Source organism: Cydia amplana, chromosome 12 (assembly GCF_948474715.1).
Source record: "Cydia amplana chromosome 12, ilCydAmpl1.1, whole genome shotgun sequence".
NCBI classification, from domain to species: domain Eukaryota; kingdom Metazoa; phylum Arthropoda; class Insecta; order Lepidoptera; family Tortricidae; genus Cydia; species Cydia amplana.
In genome coordinates this window covers 14,843,563-14,861,523 of record NC_086080.1, presented here as the reverse complement: position 1 = coordinate 14,861,523, position 17,961 = coordinate 14,843,563, and the positions used below count along the sequence as shown (strand labels likewise).

Below are 17,961 nucleotides of genomic sequence, written 5' to 3'. Positions count from 1 at the left end.
AAGGTCTGATGCCAACTGATGTAGGCGACAAAAACTTCCAAAACTTCATTCATATCGGTTTCATTCACTTCTTTTCCTTCCAATTTTACTGGGGAAGGTAATGAATGACTTAAGAAGGTAATGATAATATATTCGAGGCAGTGCATTTAATGGAAAGAGGCTTAGTTATTATAAATATTACGTTGTTATAAACATTTAAAAATGTATATGATAATAGGGGAGCCCAACCGGGGAGCCTTTGTAGTCTAAGATGGTCGACCTTCACCGAGATGTCTGACGTATGAAACTTACATATTATGAAAGAAAATATGTTCCTGAACATAAATAAATAGGGTTGCTTAAAGAAATATGGTCAAGACTGTGGGTAGGTTGTGATGATTATGAATATGCATGTGGGTATGTACTAGAAATATAAGAGTGAGTCTTGATCCGAGCACGTAGTTTCATTGACGCATCCCTATAACATAACATGGCGCAGCCGTTTTAAAAGAACCGTTATTAACTAAATTAGTCTTTGAGTGTGTTCAGTGGATTTGTTATAAAAAGTGAGAAATAAAATAAACCGTCTGCAATGGAATCTATCTTGCCGCCGCCGCCGCCTTTTGTTTTCGATAATAACCTTGAGAATGTGACCTCTGGCAATTTGTCTGTAGAATGGACTAAGTGGAAGAAAGCGTTTAATATTTACTTCGACGCGTGTGAGTTATCGAAGAAGGAGGAAAAGGTGCAAATTAGTATTTTGCTGCACGTTATTGGAGAACGAGCTCGTGAAGTGTACCAACAGTTTGAATCGGAATGCACGACTTTGAAGAGTTTGATTGCGCGGTTGGATAAGTTTTTTTTGCCGAAGAAAAATTTAACTATAGAGCGGCACAGGTTTTTTACACGTTGTCAGCATGATGGTGAATCTATTGAGCAGTATGCTTTTGAGCTCCGGAAGCTGTCTGCCACTTGTGAGTTCGGCACGCTAATGCAAGATTTGATAAGAGATAGGCTGATTTGCGGCATAAAAGAAGACGCACTACGGGAACGATTGTTACGTGAGCCGGAACTGACGTTGAGTAAATCTTTAGATATTTGTAATTTGGCCCAGATGTCTAAGATGCAAGCAGGGGCTATAAAGCAAGAGTCTGTGGAACATAATGCACATGTTGTAGAAAATAATCCTAAGCATAATACGGAGTACAATTGGAATAGTGAAGGTGGTCAAATTTGGGGGGTAAGTCACCGAGGAGCGCCGGCGCATCGTGGCACGGCGAGGAGTCGGGGGCGCGGTGGCCGTTATCAGACCCCCGCCCGCTACCCCGCGACCCCGCGCCCGAGTCCTGCGCGGCGAAATCAGCTGTTTAATCGACAAGTGCGTGATGTTAACAATAGTGCTAACAACGACAGTGCTAATATGTCGTGTTCGCGGTGTGGTTTGCCTCATGGCAGTTCAAGGTGTCCGGCCATTGGTAGAAGGTGTTTAAAGTGTAACAGTTATGACCATTTTTCGCGGATGTGCAATGTATACGAGGTGCGAGCTGAGGAAAACAATGATCAGGTAAAAAACTGCTGTACTAGTTCGAGTGATTGGTGGGTTGATTTGTTGTTCGGAAATGGAAAGATTAAATTTAAGTTGGACACTGGGGCCGATGTAAACATAATACCACTTCGTTTTTTGAGTCAAATTTGTATGAATAAGAATGATTTAACCTCGACGGGTGATACATTGAGCGCGTACTCGGGCTATGCCCTCGAAGTAGTAGGGAAATGTAGTTTAAAAACAAAATACAAGGAACGTATATATTTATATCTTAGACTTTATTGTTGTGGACACTTCTTCACAACCGATATTGGGTAGGGATTCGTGCGCGGAGCTAGGTGTTGTCAAATTGGTTTTAGATATTGAAAGTAATACCGGTAGTAATATAGAAAGGTATGTGTATAGGGAGTATTCGGATGTATTTGAAGGGGTTGGGTGTATGCCGGGAGTGTATAAAATTGAATTGAATGGAAATGTTAGGCCAGTGGTACACGCACCGCGAAAATTGCCGATAGCTTTGAAAGATAGTGTTAAGAATAAATTGGATGAGATGGTTAGTGATGGGATTATTGCGAAAGTTGAGGGGCCTACGGACTGGGTCAATAGTATGACCGTTGTGAGGAAGGCTAACGGTGACATAAGGCTCTGTTTGGACCCGAGGGACTTGAATCAGGCGATTAGGCGTGAGCATTTCAAATTGCCGACGTTGGATGAAATGTCTGTCAATTTAGGAGGTTCCAAATTTTTTAGTACCCTTGATGCCAAGCAAGGATTTTGGCAGCTTCGCCTTCACGAAGATAGTACTGATTTAGTTACCTTTAATACGAGTTTTGGAAGATACAAATTTTTGCGTTTGCCATTTGGAATAACTTCGGCGTCAGAAGTATTCCACAAAAAGATGTACGAGCAGTTTGATGATTTGGAGGGTGTTTGTTTATTTATTGATGACCTACTCGTTTATGGTCGCACGAAAGAGGAGCACGACGCTAGGTTGAAAAAAGTATTAGATCGGTGTCGTGAGATTAATTTAAAATTGAATAAAAGCAAATGCAAGTTTGGCCTGTCAGAAATAAAATATTTAGGACATAAGATTACCCCGAATGGCATATATCCCGACGACTCATACACGTCGGCAATAAAAAATATGCCTTGCCCAAAAGACACAAAGGACCTTGAACGATTTTTAGGCATGATAAATTATGTAGGTAATTTTATACCGAATCTGTCCGACAAAAATCATGTACTAAGGCAATTGCTTAAAAAAGACATCGAATGGCACTGGTTGGAGTCGCATGATAAAGCTTTTAATAATTTAAAACAGTGTTTGATGAGTGTGCCGGTTTTACAGTATTACAGTTTAAAAAAACCCGTGGTGATTTCTGTTGACGCTTGTAAGAATGGACTAGGTTCTTGTTTACTGCAAGATAATTTGCCTGTATGCTATGCCTCGAGATCTTTAACGAAGGCTGAACAAGCATATGCGCAGATAGAAAAAGAACTCCTCGCATGCGTATATGCCTGTGAAAAATTTTATACTTATATTTATGGTCGAGGTGACGTCACAGTGGAAACCGACCATAAACCGTTGGTAAGTATTATTTGTAAACCGATCGCGTCTGCCCCAGCTAGGTTGCAAAGAATGCTCCTGCGTTTGCAGCCCTACAACTTTAAACTTGTATATAAACCAGGCAAGTATATGTATATGGCGGACACACTCTCTCGTGCGGTGGATCCGGCGAGTACTCCAGATGTGGTGCCGCGCGACCAGCTGGACGCGCGCGCACAGGTGTGTGCCGTGCTGCTTAGCAACCCGCTCGTCGACTCGCACTTTGTACGTATACAAAGGTTGACCCAGGACGACGGTGAGCTTCAGGCGCTAATAAGATTTATTACAGAAGGCTGGCCGGAGCAAAAGAAGGATGTCGATGACCAGGTGAAACCCTATTGGGGTTATCGTGATGAATTGACGGTCGCGCATGGTATGGCATGGAAGGGCGATCGGATTATTATTCCAGTAGCTATGCGGAAGGAAATGTTAAGGCGGGTACATATTGGGCATTTAGGATTAGAAAAATGCAAGTTAAAAGTGCGTGAATCTATATTTTGGCCAAATATAAGTAGCCAGCTAGAGGATTTTATTAAAAACTGTCAAGCATGCCTTACTTTTAAAAACCAAAATAGAAAGGAGTCATTGATACCACACGAGATACCGGACAGGGCATGGTCAAAAGTTGGGGTAGACGTTTTTCACTTTAAGGAGAAAAAATATTTAGTGGTAGTAGATTATTTCAGTAAGTTCTTGGAAGTTCTAGAGTTAAATTGTTTACTATCTAGCCATATTATTGAGCAGTTGAAAATTGTTTTTAGTCATCAGGGTATACCTGACATTGTGATGTCAGATAATGGCCCCGAATTTTCCTCGAGCCAATTCAAATTGTTCGCTCAGCAGTGGTGTTTTGAACATATTACTTCTTCTCCATGTTATGCCCAGTCCAATGGGCAAGCGGAACGGAGCGTGCAAACAGTGAAAAATATACTTAAAAAAACAAGTGTGGATAAAACCGACTTCAGGCAAGCACTATTAGAATACTTAACGAACCCCATCACTGATCAATTAGCATCTCCATCAGAGTTATTGAATAACAGAAAGTTGCGTGGAATTGTACCGTATGCACCCAAACTTCTTCATCCTAAAATCCAAATTAATGTCACGGCAGAGTTAGAAAAGAGACAAATTAAACAAAAACAGCAGTACGACAAGACGGCCCGTGATTTAAAGCAATTAATGCCCGGTCAAAAAGTTAAGGTTAGAGTAGATAAGAAATGGGTTAGTGGCACAATTTTACATCTTAAAGGTATCCGATCGTATTTAATTCAATTGATGCAGGGTGGTACTTTGGTGAGAAACAGGCGTCATCTTATATTAGATTCGGAATATCGCCCGGAGTTACCTGTGTGTCCTCGTCCTTATGACGATATCACAATATCGGGTGATAATGATAACGCTAGGGCGCATGCGCCCGGCCCGCAGCCTCAGTCGCACGCGCAGCGTGCTGTTATGAACACGACCCCAGTGTCCGAACATGTACCAGATAATAACAATTATGTTACTCGTTCTGGCAGGGTGGTGATTCCTCCTGATTGGTATTAATTAGCAGCCGGGTTGAATAGTATGTGCAGTTGCGAAGATGGATTGTTATTACATAACAAAACAATTTGATACCTATATACCTGATGCATTAAGGTTCAACTTCCATTGACACTTCATCATTGTTTTTATACAGCATATAAGATTAAATTAAAACCATTTAATACAGACTATAACAGGTTTATTTGTGGGAGCAAAACCTGCCTCGAATAGTATAATAATTAATATATATAAAAAGTGTTTTAGCCGCTATAATAAAAATGTAGGCACTGTAGGTATGTTGTCGTAAATAGCCATTTAGTTGTAATATGCACTTTATAAAATTTTGTGGTAAATTTTCGTTTATTTCCTGATGAAATGGAATTAGTTTCAATGTAATAATGTGTTGCATGATGTTTTATTAGCCATTGTTCTGTAATTAAGGATAAAAATAAACATGTATTTCTGATGCCTGCATTGAAATGTTATGAAAATTGTATCGCAACGATATGCCGCTTTGTATTATGGAGCCATCTACATTGTTTTGGAAGATGACAAACTATGCAATATGAAATTACTGTATAAAAAAAAAAAAACAATTTCTCTAGTAGTATACATTTAATACTTTCAACCTTATTAGTTAAGTATAATAATAATGTATAATGGAAATTTACATACTGTATTTGTTTAGTGTTAATTAGTAATTTAAGTATTACTATTTTGAACACTTATTATGATTTTTTCTCTCTTCAATGCATTCACTGTGATTTTGCTGTATTAATTGAGTGAACTTATAATTACCTATATATATATTTTTTTTATTCTTGTGTAAAAGGGGAATGTGTAAGTAAGATAACTTAAATTATATTTGATCTTGCGTTTTAGTAAATAATATGATAGAATGTTCAACTTGAGCCAAATACAGAAATTGTAAAATGAAAAGTAAAAAAGGGGGTTGTGGGTAGGTTGTGATGATTATGAATATGCATGTGGGTATGTACTAGAAATATAAGAGTGAGTCTTGATCCGAGCACGTAGTTTCATTGACGCATCCCTATAACATAACAAAGACTATTTTTAATTATTTTTTGAAAAAAAAATTTTTTCTTCAAATTTCACCGATCTGTCTGACAAACGAAATAAGTTCCAATGGAAAGTATACAACTTGTACAATATAAATCAACTAGGTTGCCTATCTTTTTCCGGTCACTACTATATGGTTGTAGGGTTGCTTGCGAAAATCCGGTCACAAATAAGGGTTGCCAGGCTTTTAAATAAAATAAGAAGGGAAAACTTTTAGCGATAACTCATAAACGGCTTAACTTATCAAGTTTGTTTGAATGAGATGAGAGAATGAGAGAAAAAAATTACATAGGTACAAAACGCGAATGATTTAAATATATTTTGTCTATGCTAATTTTTAAAAATTTGAAAACTATGTTTTATGTGATATGGTGCGCAGATGATCAAACCGACTTAACAAACACTTGGGGTTGACAATCTCGACTTATAATGATGATAAGTAAATGGTAAATGTACCATCTAGCTTGAACATTATATAAGTTGAGATTGTCAACCCCAAGTGTATGTCAAGTCGGTTTGATCATCTCCGCAGTGCTTAAGACACATGTTTTTAATATTGTTGATTTTAATTGGTGTTAATTTTCTTGAAATGCAGTTTTTTTATGTTCGATTTCATAAGTTTGTTTCATTACCGTCCACTGATAAAATTACCATCTCGGCCGAATTCATTACCAGCGCGTAGTTCATTACCAGTAGCCTTATTAAATGAAAAGTAATAACGTTACAAAGGTGCCTTTAGCAGAAAAATGTTAATAAATGAATCCACAAATTGACGAAACTCAAAAGTTTACCATTTAAAAGAAAAATTACAAATCGAGAGAATCTCACCGATTTGCACGAAATGAGAGAATGACCCTAATAGAGGGTCCCGTTTTTACCCTTTGGGTACGGAACCCTAAAAAGTAAAGTCATTCAGTCTTCTATGCTTACTAGCCTGTAATATTATGCACGTTTCCTCGTATTTTAGTTTATTTAAAGCTAAACACTGTAGGTAAAAGGATTGTTTGTATATACAAGCATTATCTCTGCATTTAAAGAAACATTTGAGCAGTGATTGTGTGGAACAAGAATAGACACGTTAATATTAGCGTGTGAGTTGGCAAGAGTTCTGGACATCATTTTCAGCTGTAATTTACACGTTACACGCTGTGTTGTTTTGTAATTGTTGTGTTTGTTTAAATACGTGAAAAAACAAACAGATACATAAACGTTTCGATGTTTCAAACATTTTGATCTTACTATGTTTTATTTTAAGATTGTTTTTGTGCAGTGTATACTGTATTGTTTACTATCAACCCAGTTGCCTATAGTCATAGAGAAAAAAATACATAGATTGCTCACACCATACATCAGTTTTAGTACCAAAAAGACTATTAGCATCTAGCATCGAGTAGCGGAACTATCAGTACTGCTACATCTATTGTCAAGTAGCAGTACTGATAGTTCCGCTACTCGATGCTAATAGATGTAGACACTGAAATTAATAGTCTAACTGATGTATGGAGTGAGCACTCTTGCCTTACTATATTTCTCTATGCTATAGTGCTGATATTTCTCGATTTTAGCGTAACAATCAATGTGTTGGTAATAAATAATATAAACAAAACAGAGGGCGAGAGGGAGAGAGGGAAGTTCGACGGGTTGCCTCTCTATCACACTTGTAAATTCGTACGTCAGTGTGACAGGGAGGCAACACGTCGAACGTGCTTCGCGGTAGACCCTCGGGCCCCAATATGAAAGCCAGCCTCACTTATTCCGCAGCCACACCTACCTACCCGTATTTACTTAATTAAATAACATACATTAGGCACTCAACTAACTGTTGTACGAAAAACATCGATGTCTATGAACAGTAAAACTGAATATTAGGTAGTTTTCTTTGATTTTCTCTGAACTAAAAATTGATTTCACAAATGCAAATTTGAAGAACTAACCAAGATTCAAATAATGATGTCTAAGATATTACTTTTATCATTTGGATCCATGGTGAAACTTACCAGTCGCTTTTCGGTGAAGGAAAACATCGCGAGGAAGCCGGACTAATCACACTAAGGCCTAGTTGACCTTGTGGGTTGAAAGGTCAGTTGGCAGTCGCTTTCGTAAAAACTAGTGCCTATGATAATTCTTGGGATTAGTTGCCAAGCGGACCCCAGGCTCCCATGAGCTGTGGCAAAATGCCGGGACAACGCGAAGAAGATGAATAGCAGCAATTAAACAAAAAGACAACAACTAAGGCCCCGGCGAGATTCGAACTCACGATCTCCTGTTTACTAGACAGGTGCTTTAACCAACTAAGCCAAGGCGCCGATATGCCCGACGTCGAAATTTCAAAACACTTTATGTTGGTATCGTCATAGAGCTGTTGATAAAATTATCTTTTCAGTGATTTACCAGTAATATGATTATCAAATTAAATGTGAAATCAGAGAAAGACTCTTCATTATTTAAGACGAAATAATAATAATAGTGTTATGATATAAAAGCTCTCCAAGGGGCCTCTACGTGTTGGATCTGTGTCCCCACGCAAGCCTATCAAAAGACCGGGATTATAGGCCCGTGAAATATAAGGAGATACAAATAATTGTGTTATAAAATATATCATCGACCTAAAATTTTCCCGTAAATTTTCTCAGAGGAAACTCGCCGCAAAAATTATCATACTTACATATTTATTGAATCCCTCACTTAAGTATCTAAATTTTCATTACATCCCCAATATAAAGGATGTTGCAGAAATGGATGCTGAATTATTTCCCCCGTGGACTTTCAGGATATTCTCCTGAATATAAATGAAAACAAGCAGAAGGTACCTAGACATTTCAATTTGCGGCCCACGATGAATGTGATTTCATGAATTTTTAAGAGACCGGAATAATTCGAACCTCGGTGAAAACAAAACATTTCGTTCCACAATCGAGGGCTTTTATGGTAATGCATTTTCTTTTGTATTTTTTTATCCGACTAGTGAAAAAAAGTAGATAATATTATCATAACAGCAGCTACGCTCTGGGAGTGTTTGCGTTATGTTATGACAAATCATACTCGGGCTGACTGGCTTAATTACTTAGATATATTTTTTCTATAGTGTCGTTTTTTGTAAAATGGTGGAAATTGGCATAGGTAGGTAATGCCAATAACGTTCTATGTAACTTACAATTAATATATCAAATATCTGGGAGAACGAGCTTTGCTCGGAAAACATGTAAAATTTCAAAAAAAAATGGGTTTTCCCAGGCAGAGATAATAAGACCTAGCCAGATTAATTTTTCGCTCCCGAAAACCCCCATATAGCAAATATCATCGAAATATATATATATATATATACAATTATATATGTATAATTCTTGCTTATTTATATAAGCAAGAATTGCTCGTTTAAATGTATTAGATAGATATGAGTTCGCTGTGATAATGACTCAACGAAGTAAGGGATTTTTATTTCAAGATTTTTAGGCTTATAAAGCATAATCGCGAGATCTAATAACAGCTTACAGAGCCACTAGTGTTATGACCAATGACATTTTGTGTAAAATATGTATACAGTTGACTATAAAATTTAGTAAAAAAAATGTTGATTCGACTCTGCTGTAAACAAAACATTTATAAAGTTAAGTGACGCAGGAACAGACCCTACTTATGTAATGTGAACTCATTTCGCTCGAAGGATACCGCAGGGACCCACTCTGGGTACTGGCCAGTAATTGCTCAACTTAATTTTAAGCCAATTTAAACCTAAGTTTAAAGATATTAGGGTGTTTTTTGTAAAATTCGGCTTTGTTAACAATATTGAGTTAATTTTCACTTTTTTTAGCAATAAATTGAATTTTTCAACTTGATTGTTGTTGAACAGACATTGGCATTTAATAAAGTGTTCTTTAACAAAAGATTTGTTCGTGATGTCATATTAATCATTTATTTATAAATAAGATCTAAGTAGTTAAACTAATTGTTATTAATCGAACAAATAAATAAAAAAAACCGGCCAAGTGCGAGTCGGACTCACGCACGGAGGGTTCTGCACCATCAACAAAAAATAGAGCAAAAAAGTCGTGTTTGTTGTATGGGAGCCCCCCTTAAATATTTATTTTATTTTATTTTTAGTATTTGTTGTTATAGCAGAGATATAACAGAGATAGATCCTTTGTGAAAATTTCAACTGTCTAGCTATCGCGGTTCATGAGATACAGCCTGGTGACAGACGGACGGACGGACGGACGGACAGCGAAGTCTTAGTAATAGGGTCCCGTTTTTTACCCTTTGGGTACGGAACCCTAAAAACCGGGTTTACCGGACCAATAATCTCCTTTAATTTAATTAAGTATGTATTAACTTATTCCTGCAATGTTATTTTATTCACGAAATAATCATATCTATATTTTCATGACAATCATGCATTGCAAGAATAAGTTCTGTGGGATAGGAATAGTCTAGAAACTCGTTAAGTGACTGCAAAAGAAAGTATCAATAACCAATTTAAATAAACACGACCTTTCCATTTTCAACAGATCTCGATCTTCCAAAAATATCAGATACATATTTCGTATTTGAATCACTTTCCGTATCCTTGAGCATCGTAATATCGGTCCGTCCCTTCAATACGGCTCTGACCGCAATTTAAATAACCTCTCAAAGAAAGCTTTATTTATCATTTATTTCCCTAAATCATATTATATTAGGGTCAGCACAATACGACTCGTTTGCTTTTGAAACCTCCTATCTTAATTCATGTCGTCATTGGAAAAGTAGCCTAATGGCTATAATAAAACAGTTCATATTTAAAGGTATATAGAGTGGGTTCGCTGGAACTGATTATTCTAATCCACCACCCGAGCCTGGTCGTCTTTTGTTTTGGTTCATGGAGGCACGGAATAAAAAGCTTGCGTGTGACAGGTATATGCGAAATATTTTGTGAAAATATTGCGTCCACGTGTTGGTCCCGTGTGGTATTATCATTTTGGACTTGGCTAGCCGGCTTGAACTTAGGACTAGGTTATTTCAAGTGTACCTATAATCACGCGTTCGTTATGTATCTACATTATCTTATTGTTGTAATAATAAATAAAAGTAATAGGTACTTCATAATATCCACTTTGTTGTAATCTCTTCTTCAGAAATCTTTATTAGTTACCTACCTACCTACAACCACTAAAGAAGGAGTTCATTTGCGATATGAAATTCTAATTTTTTTAACCACTACCACCGGAATTACAGCAAAGGAATTCCCGATTTTACCCAGCTAAATATATTGCTTACAAGCTTTTTTGAATCCTGTACAATCAGCCGCAAAACGACATACCTTCTTTATGAATGAATTCCATTCAATTGGGCATGCGCTATTGCAGCTCGCTGTATGACATAAAAAACTGGTGGCAACGAAGTCATGGCTAAAAATTAATTAGGAGTCAATTATTTAAAAAATGGTTTCATAGGCATGTTTGGTCGGAATGTTTGGCGGGCGACAGAAATTGTGTGACGTTTTCTTATGTAGTTAATTAAATTCTCAATGGAGTAAATCTATCGTTACAGAGACTGAGCTTCGAGACATGGTGAAAGAAGTGGACCAAGACGGCAACGGCACCATCGAATTTAACGAGTTTTTGCAGATGATGTCCAAAAAGATGCGCGGCGCAGACGGCGAGGACGAGCTTAGAGAGGCTTTCAGGTGAGCCTGCAGATACTTTTAAGAACATTGGACAGGACAGAACAAAACAAAACAGTCGTTGTCTCCAACGCTGAAGATGTAGATGTACCTAGTGTAGAGACGCCGGGCCGGAAACAGGCGGGCTTTCGACCGCTTGTTGCGTTCATTCAGTAAAATTCCCAGGAGTAGGAGCTACAGGTTGCTTTGCGGTGGCATTCCCAGTATTCCCACACAATTATCCTCAAATCTTCTTCTACTCCTAGAGAAAAGAAGGACATCTTTTAGTTCGATCCTTTAATTCACTCTCAACTAATTTATATCTACTGAATACATTTTCATCTCGCTCGCACTAATATGCGAGTACGAGCGAGATGCATACAAAGCTAGTCTTCTTCTTGCCACAGTGTAGCCAAGAGGCATCTGTACTTTATCATTGAAGGTCATTTGCGTCCTAAATTATTCTTATGACTTTTGTCACCAGTTCTTTCGCTTCCGTTCTGTCTCTTTCTTTAGTCAACTTTCTATAAGTGTCCGCCTCTTTTTCCAGGGTATTCGACAAAAACAACGACGGTCTAATTTCCTCGGTGGAGTTGCGCCACGTGATGACCAACCTCGGCGAGCGGCTCAGCGAAGAGGAGGTGGACGACATGATCCGCGAGGCTGACCTCGATGGGGACGGCATGGTCAACTACGATGGTAAGACTCTCTATATTGACCTTGTAGTAAAGTAGAGGGGCGCAGTAGAGAGTGTTCTCTCTACGGTGTTAGGTATGTCTGGAAGCCAATGACGATTCAGCATTCGACAAAAACAACGACTACGATGGTAATACTCCCTATACAGACTTTTTATTGATAGACCAACATCTTGATGACCACTGGCCACCATTCAAGAGCAGATGACTGAGAGGCTTGGAGATAGCACAGTCAACTAACATGGTAAGATTCTTTACACTTCTTAGATGAATAGCTTCCTCGGGATGACATTTGGCCAACCTCGGCGAGCGGCTCAGCGAAGAGAGGTGGACGACATGGTCGAGGATGACCTCAATAGAGACTGTAAGGAGATGGTAAGGGTTTGATTCCACCTAAATATATACAGACATGATGAGACAAAATTCAACTTCCGAGGTAGCAAATGTTTTTGTTCATAATTTGCTTTAAAGGTAGAAGTATATTTCAAACCCACTTGGTAAGATTTTAGTGCAGTGGCTAAAAATATATAAGATACGCTTCACTTTGGTAAAAAAAACATACCTAATTATAAACATAAAAATTATCTCTAACGTGATTTTTTCTGATTTTCAGAGTTCGTGACAATATTGACGTCGAAAAACTAGTATGCAGAGCAAACGCCGACGAGAGAACCTCCCCCTCGAGCACCGGCTCCCCGTAAGGACAACAACGTCAGCACCCCCCCTTACGGGGACGTCTACAAACACGGTGGGAAAGAAACTCTTATATAAACGGGACGGCATTAAACGAACAGTGACAATTCATTAACCAGTGTTAACGTTAACGATAATTATCCGTTATTTTAGATCGCGCTTGGTGGCAGTGTATACGTACTTAATGTTTAGATGTGTGTCAAGTTTGCTACAAATTGGGAGGAAAAAATATGAAACTTTTTCTCCTAATTTTAATGCAGGAAGCTAGAATTGTGAATTGAATTAAACGCCGTTACAAGTTAGTTGATTTGAAATAGAGAATTTTAGATTGTTAGTTAAATAAATGTTTTAAAGACTGCTAGTGTAGTCGAAATCATTTGATATTTAACGTTAAAATTCATTTAATAATACAGTTTGTTTTTAGTTATTTTAGTAACAAAAACAAGTCTGATATTAAATTAATAAACATACTTAACTAACTTGTAACAGCTAAAGCATACTAATCGATATAAATAACCTAATCTTAAAGAATAGATAATAAAAACAACTAAAGTTACCTTAACAGCCAGTGTAAATTACATCATAGATATAATAAAGAGCATTGTCATAGATTCACTAGGTAGAGATAAAATTAAAATAGCTGTTAACAGAAATCGGTTGTGCCGACAACTTTTTGTAAGTGTACCAAAACATAGTCTACATGATAAAATTAATAATCTAGCATCCGTACGTATACACGTTGTGTGACTTTGTGTAGTGTTAGAAGTGTATGTGTCGACAAATGATGGTGTCCAGAAAGATCCTTTTCAAAATGCTCAGTCTCCTGAAGTTGGAATCATGCCTTATATTGGTACAGTAAGGTGTAAATTGCACGTTATTTAGGGAAAAGGATCAGATTGACAAAAATCTGTCGATAAAATTTTAACATTCTGTCAAAAAGAGAAGTCATTTTAATGACAAATTTTTGAGGGTGGATCCTTTTTGTTAAACAACGTTTATTTCTACTTTGATCAGCACAAAACAAGTAACAATGGAAGTGTCCAACAATGCCGACAAAGTTAATTTTGCTGTCTGTTAAGTTTTAATGCTCTAAAAGTCAACAACCGGCTCCTTACTTTCAATGTAATATTTTTATAATTGAAGATTTGGTTTCGATTAATCTTTTACCAAACAAAGGTATTCTTTTCTCTCATGATTTTAATAGAACAAAAAAATCAAATAAAAAAACAGTGTACGATCTTCATAATTTTTACTGATTAGGTAGTTATTCTGCAGTAAACATTTTTTTTTCTAAGAGGCTATACGAGACGGAATCTTGTGAGATAACAGAAAAGACTTAGATAACAGAAATAAAAGCTTCTTTCTGGACAGCACTAAGGCTTTCGTAAGTCTTCCAAACTGAGGGTTGACTGAAATGATGAGCCAAATATAAACTGAGTTCATTAATGTTACGAGGAATCGAAGAAATATATTTATAAAAAGACTAGTGACTAAAGCTAAGATTTTATTCAGTCCTAAAAAATTGAGAAATTTTACCGTGTTTAATATAGGCACATGAAAAGGGTACTTTTATTGTAACAAGATTTCTACTTTTTGCTAAGCTCTTAAAGACTATAAGGCATTTTAAAGTAGAACTTTTTGTTTTGTGTGTATCTCCATTTTATTTTACTTATGGTTTAAGAATCCTATTTGTGTCCATCTTTTCAGGGTCATTATTGTAGATTATAGAGAAGGCACAAGATCACGTTTTCAAATTCCGTTTTGTGCCATTGGATCAATTTTTTTATGATTTCTTTGGCGCAAAACGCACTTTTCAATCTTCCTTACACTTGAGCTTCTTTATTTAATTTCTGCGTTTTGCATAGGAAGTTAAAATTGCATGTAGGATTACAATGTATATTTACTTCAATGACATCGTCATTGTTTACTCAATATTTAATATTTTGGGGAAAACATCATTTAGGTAAGTTTTATATTGGTTTTATGATAGTTGATATATTAATATTAATATGTTACTTGAATTTTATAAAGGATTTGGCATTACAATTGCATGCATGGATAAGGTGACAATTTACAATCAGTCTCTAGCACAGTATTTTTTTAATGTCGCATCAATATTAATAATAATAATAGGTTACTTTTAAACATTTAAAGCGTAAAACCGTTACTATTATAAAAAAATTACCTAAACCTTGAAATTTGTAAATCTAAAACTAGCGCATCTTGAAAATTAAAGTAGTTTTTTTAAACTCTACAGAAGACTCAAGGCTAAAGAAATGTACCTCCTAACAGAATACTATCTACTTTCAAAAAAAGGACAAGTACCTATACAAGTATAAAAGAAACCAGGTTTAAACTTTTTGCTTGGAATCTGAAATTCGTTTTTGAGTTATTTTATTTATTTATTCAGGTAATTACAACACAATATCTAAACTTAATTACAAAAGTATCGTCAAACCAGTAAGGTTTGTCTCGATACTCCATCCGCGATATATTTTATACATCAATTTTTAAACAACTTGCTCAATTTAATTTATCCATGATTTAAATTACATCAACCGACACCATTGCTCTGAGCGCAAAATAAATAACATTTTTCCTTTTCCTATTGTTGTTAGTCTTAATATAATTTATTAAGTAGTAAAAGGCAAGTGGTGTGACAATTGTCTATCTTAGAAATGATTTCTTCAACACAGAATTTTACTATACAATATCTGTGTCGGAATGTTCTTCTTCTACTTCAAGAACTTCGAAAACTTACATCTGTACCAAGCGTTACTTATTCGGCGATAAAAAAAAATAGTATGCTAAAGGTATATATGAAAATTGTGATGCTAATAGTTTGAAAATAGCTGTAAAGTATGATAATTCATAATTTATTTATCTTAAACTCAAAGGCGCTCGTTATACAGATGATTGCGTGTTGTGCCACTTGTGCCATTTCTTTGTCATTTTAAATGCCTGATGACTAATATATTGCTAATATTTAATGAATTACCGAAATAAGCAGAATACGTTTGAAAAAAAAAGATGCATCTATGGCAATTTTGTGAAAAAAGGTCATGTCTGAAAAACAGTAACTTGTTTTTGCTTTAGAAACTGACGGTAAGTCATTTATTGCGAGATCCTTAAAATTTTACTTTGTTTTATATTTAATTTGCTTCGCTGCAATTGCTATAAAAGACAACTTATTGTTATTTAATTATATGTTTTATGTAATTTAAGCATTATGTTTCCAAATTTGTGTCGTTTCCAGAGAAAAGATACCATAGTGACCAGTGCTTAAGCTATTTTAATGATGCTTTTAGATAAAAAAAGAAATGTAGTTGGGGTATGTGCAAACGAAAAGAGGTAACTGTATACGGCACTAACATACCTTTTCTAAGGGAACTACACATTCATATACATAAGACAATAATAAATATTATTTTAACACTCAAATTAAATTTCAAACTTCGCATATCAGTAAGCAATAACCAAATAATATGAAATTATTTAAGCAAATTATATTTACACAAAAAAAAAACAAATATAGACGAAGTTTTAGGTGATCTATATTTTTTTAGACAAAATTATTTATTGGAAAAAATAATTTTATCGACAAAGATATTATTTAAAAACATATAACCATCTGTTTGAATAAGTAGTCAATAATGGAATTATTTATACAACTTTATGACTACAAGATGTATTTTATTCTAAATATGTTATTCACCGATATTATATTTGACTTTACCGATAAATTACAAATAATATTATAAATTGGTTGTATTAATTTGCAAATATATATTTTAATGGGGTGTCGTGATGAATAAAATGTTGGAAACTGTAAAATATATTGAAATAGTTGTATATACAACTGTAAAGGTATGTCCACACCGGTGTGATATAACTTGCATCTTTTATAAACTTATGCAACTTATGTCAAAACGCAAGACATAAAAGTTTCATACGTCGTATATTAAATAGTTACTGTCAATGTTATTATATACTGTACCTATATAAAATGGCAATACAACTAGGTATGATAATTGTATGTTTGTAAAAATGTCGTCGAAACTGTCAACATAGAAATAAACATTGATCTCACTAGGTTTCATTCCCGAGAAAAATCGTTTTTCCGAGTATTCGCACAGACGCACACTCACAGAAACCAAACGCCTATGGATTTAGTCGAGCAATGTCAACGAAACTAAATCCTGTAGCTGGCATCTACCCTAAAAATTCCTTGCCGTCCAATATGTCGGAAAAGGCTGTCAGACCATGCGGCCGGAGGATTTTTTTCCGTCCACCAAAAACCTAATTGAGACTCGTACCATAGACATCTACCATCGTCAAGAATGTTAACTGCATATTAATTTTTTAGCATAATTAATGAAAATATTGTATTATCTTAAATAACATTGTTACTTACCTTCTGTGGGAGAAGAATACCTATTCGGTTAATACAAGTATTCACAATACTGCAATACGAGAGATATTGCAGGATGGTCAGTAAAGAAAGAGTGTTGCTGGACATCTAGCTTTCCCATGCCTGTAGTCTAAGGCCTGAGTGGACGCTCGAAGCGGAGCGTTCGGCGGGGCATGCTGCGTGGCGTCGGGCTCACAAGTAATTTGAGCAGCGTGCATTAAGGCCGTTCGTATACGTTTGCATTAACATGCACGCCGCACGCCCCGCCCCGCTGCACGCCCAACTCGAGCGTCCACTCAGGCCTTACACTTATCCATTGAAGACGCAAGATAAGAAGATACCTCGGTGTGGACGCACCTTATGTTAAAGCAGGCTCGCTTGCGTTATGTGTATCAACAAAATAATGTTACGTTATATACCTACCTATGTATGAAAGTTAAGTTATATGCAAGTTAGATATTCAATGTAATTAGATATACAAGCTTCGTATGAGACAAAAAAGATTTTAATAAAATCTACATTTAAATGGTGACGTTTTTGTTGTTATTTCCTAAAATATAATAGGTACAATACTAACAAATTTATTACGCACTTCAACGAACTAATATCATAAGTCATAACAATAAATACAGAGAATACAGCAATGAATCGGCCGGAAGTGCAAGAATTGATAGACTGGTATAGTATGAATTATCTGAGATAATTTTTTCGGGCTCGGGCCCTAGTCTATTAAACAAAAGGTATTGTTTCCTTTATACAGTGCCTACACCTGTTTACTGCTAATAGACC

The 17,961-nt window shown here is 36.1% G+C and overlaps 2 protein-coding genes across 6 annotated transcripts in view; both read left to right on the top strand.

Moving 5' to 3' along the window:
* The window catches only part of LOC134653109 (calmodulin-A-like), a 255,376-nt gene extending 241,962 nt beyond the window's left edge, over window positions 1-13,414 (top strand). For all 5 annotated transcript variants that reach the window (XM_063508413.1, XM_063508414.1, XM_063508412.1 and 2 more), the window contains 3 exons: window positions 11,262-11,397; window positions 11,924-12,072; window positions 12,682-13,414. In XM_063508413.1, coding sequence (XP_063364483.1) covers window positions 11,262-11,397; window positions 11,924-12,072; window positions 12,682-12,713 — 317 coding nt within the window. In that variant the 3' untranslated portion in view covers window positions 12,714-13,414. The remainder of the gene's footprint in view (window positions 1-11,261; window positions 11,398-11,923; window positions 12,073-12,681) is intronic.
* LOC134653102 (uncharacterized) lies at window positions 548-4,782 on the top strand. Its single transcript, XM_063508404.1, has 2 exons — window positions 548-1,543; window positions 4,649-4,782. Exons 1-2 carry the CDS (start codon window positions 572-574, stop codon window positions 4,664-4,666), a joined length of 990 nt encoding a protein of 329 aa, XP_063364474.1. The 5' UTR covers window positions 548-571; the 3' UTR covers window positions 4,667-4,782.
* Window positions 13,415-17,961: the final 4,547 nt, after the last annotated feature.

What these genes read in the sequence shown, in the direction of transcription:
- LOC134653102 (XM_063508404.1), top strand. Translation starts at nt 572, where the DNA reads ATGGAATCTATCTTGCCGCCGCCGCCGCCTTTTGTTTTCGATAATAAC.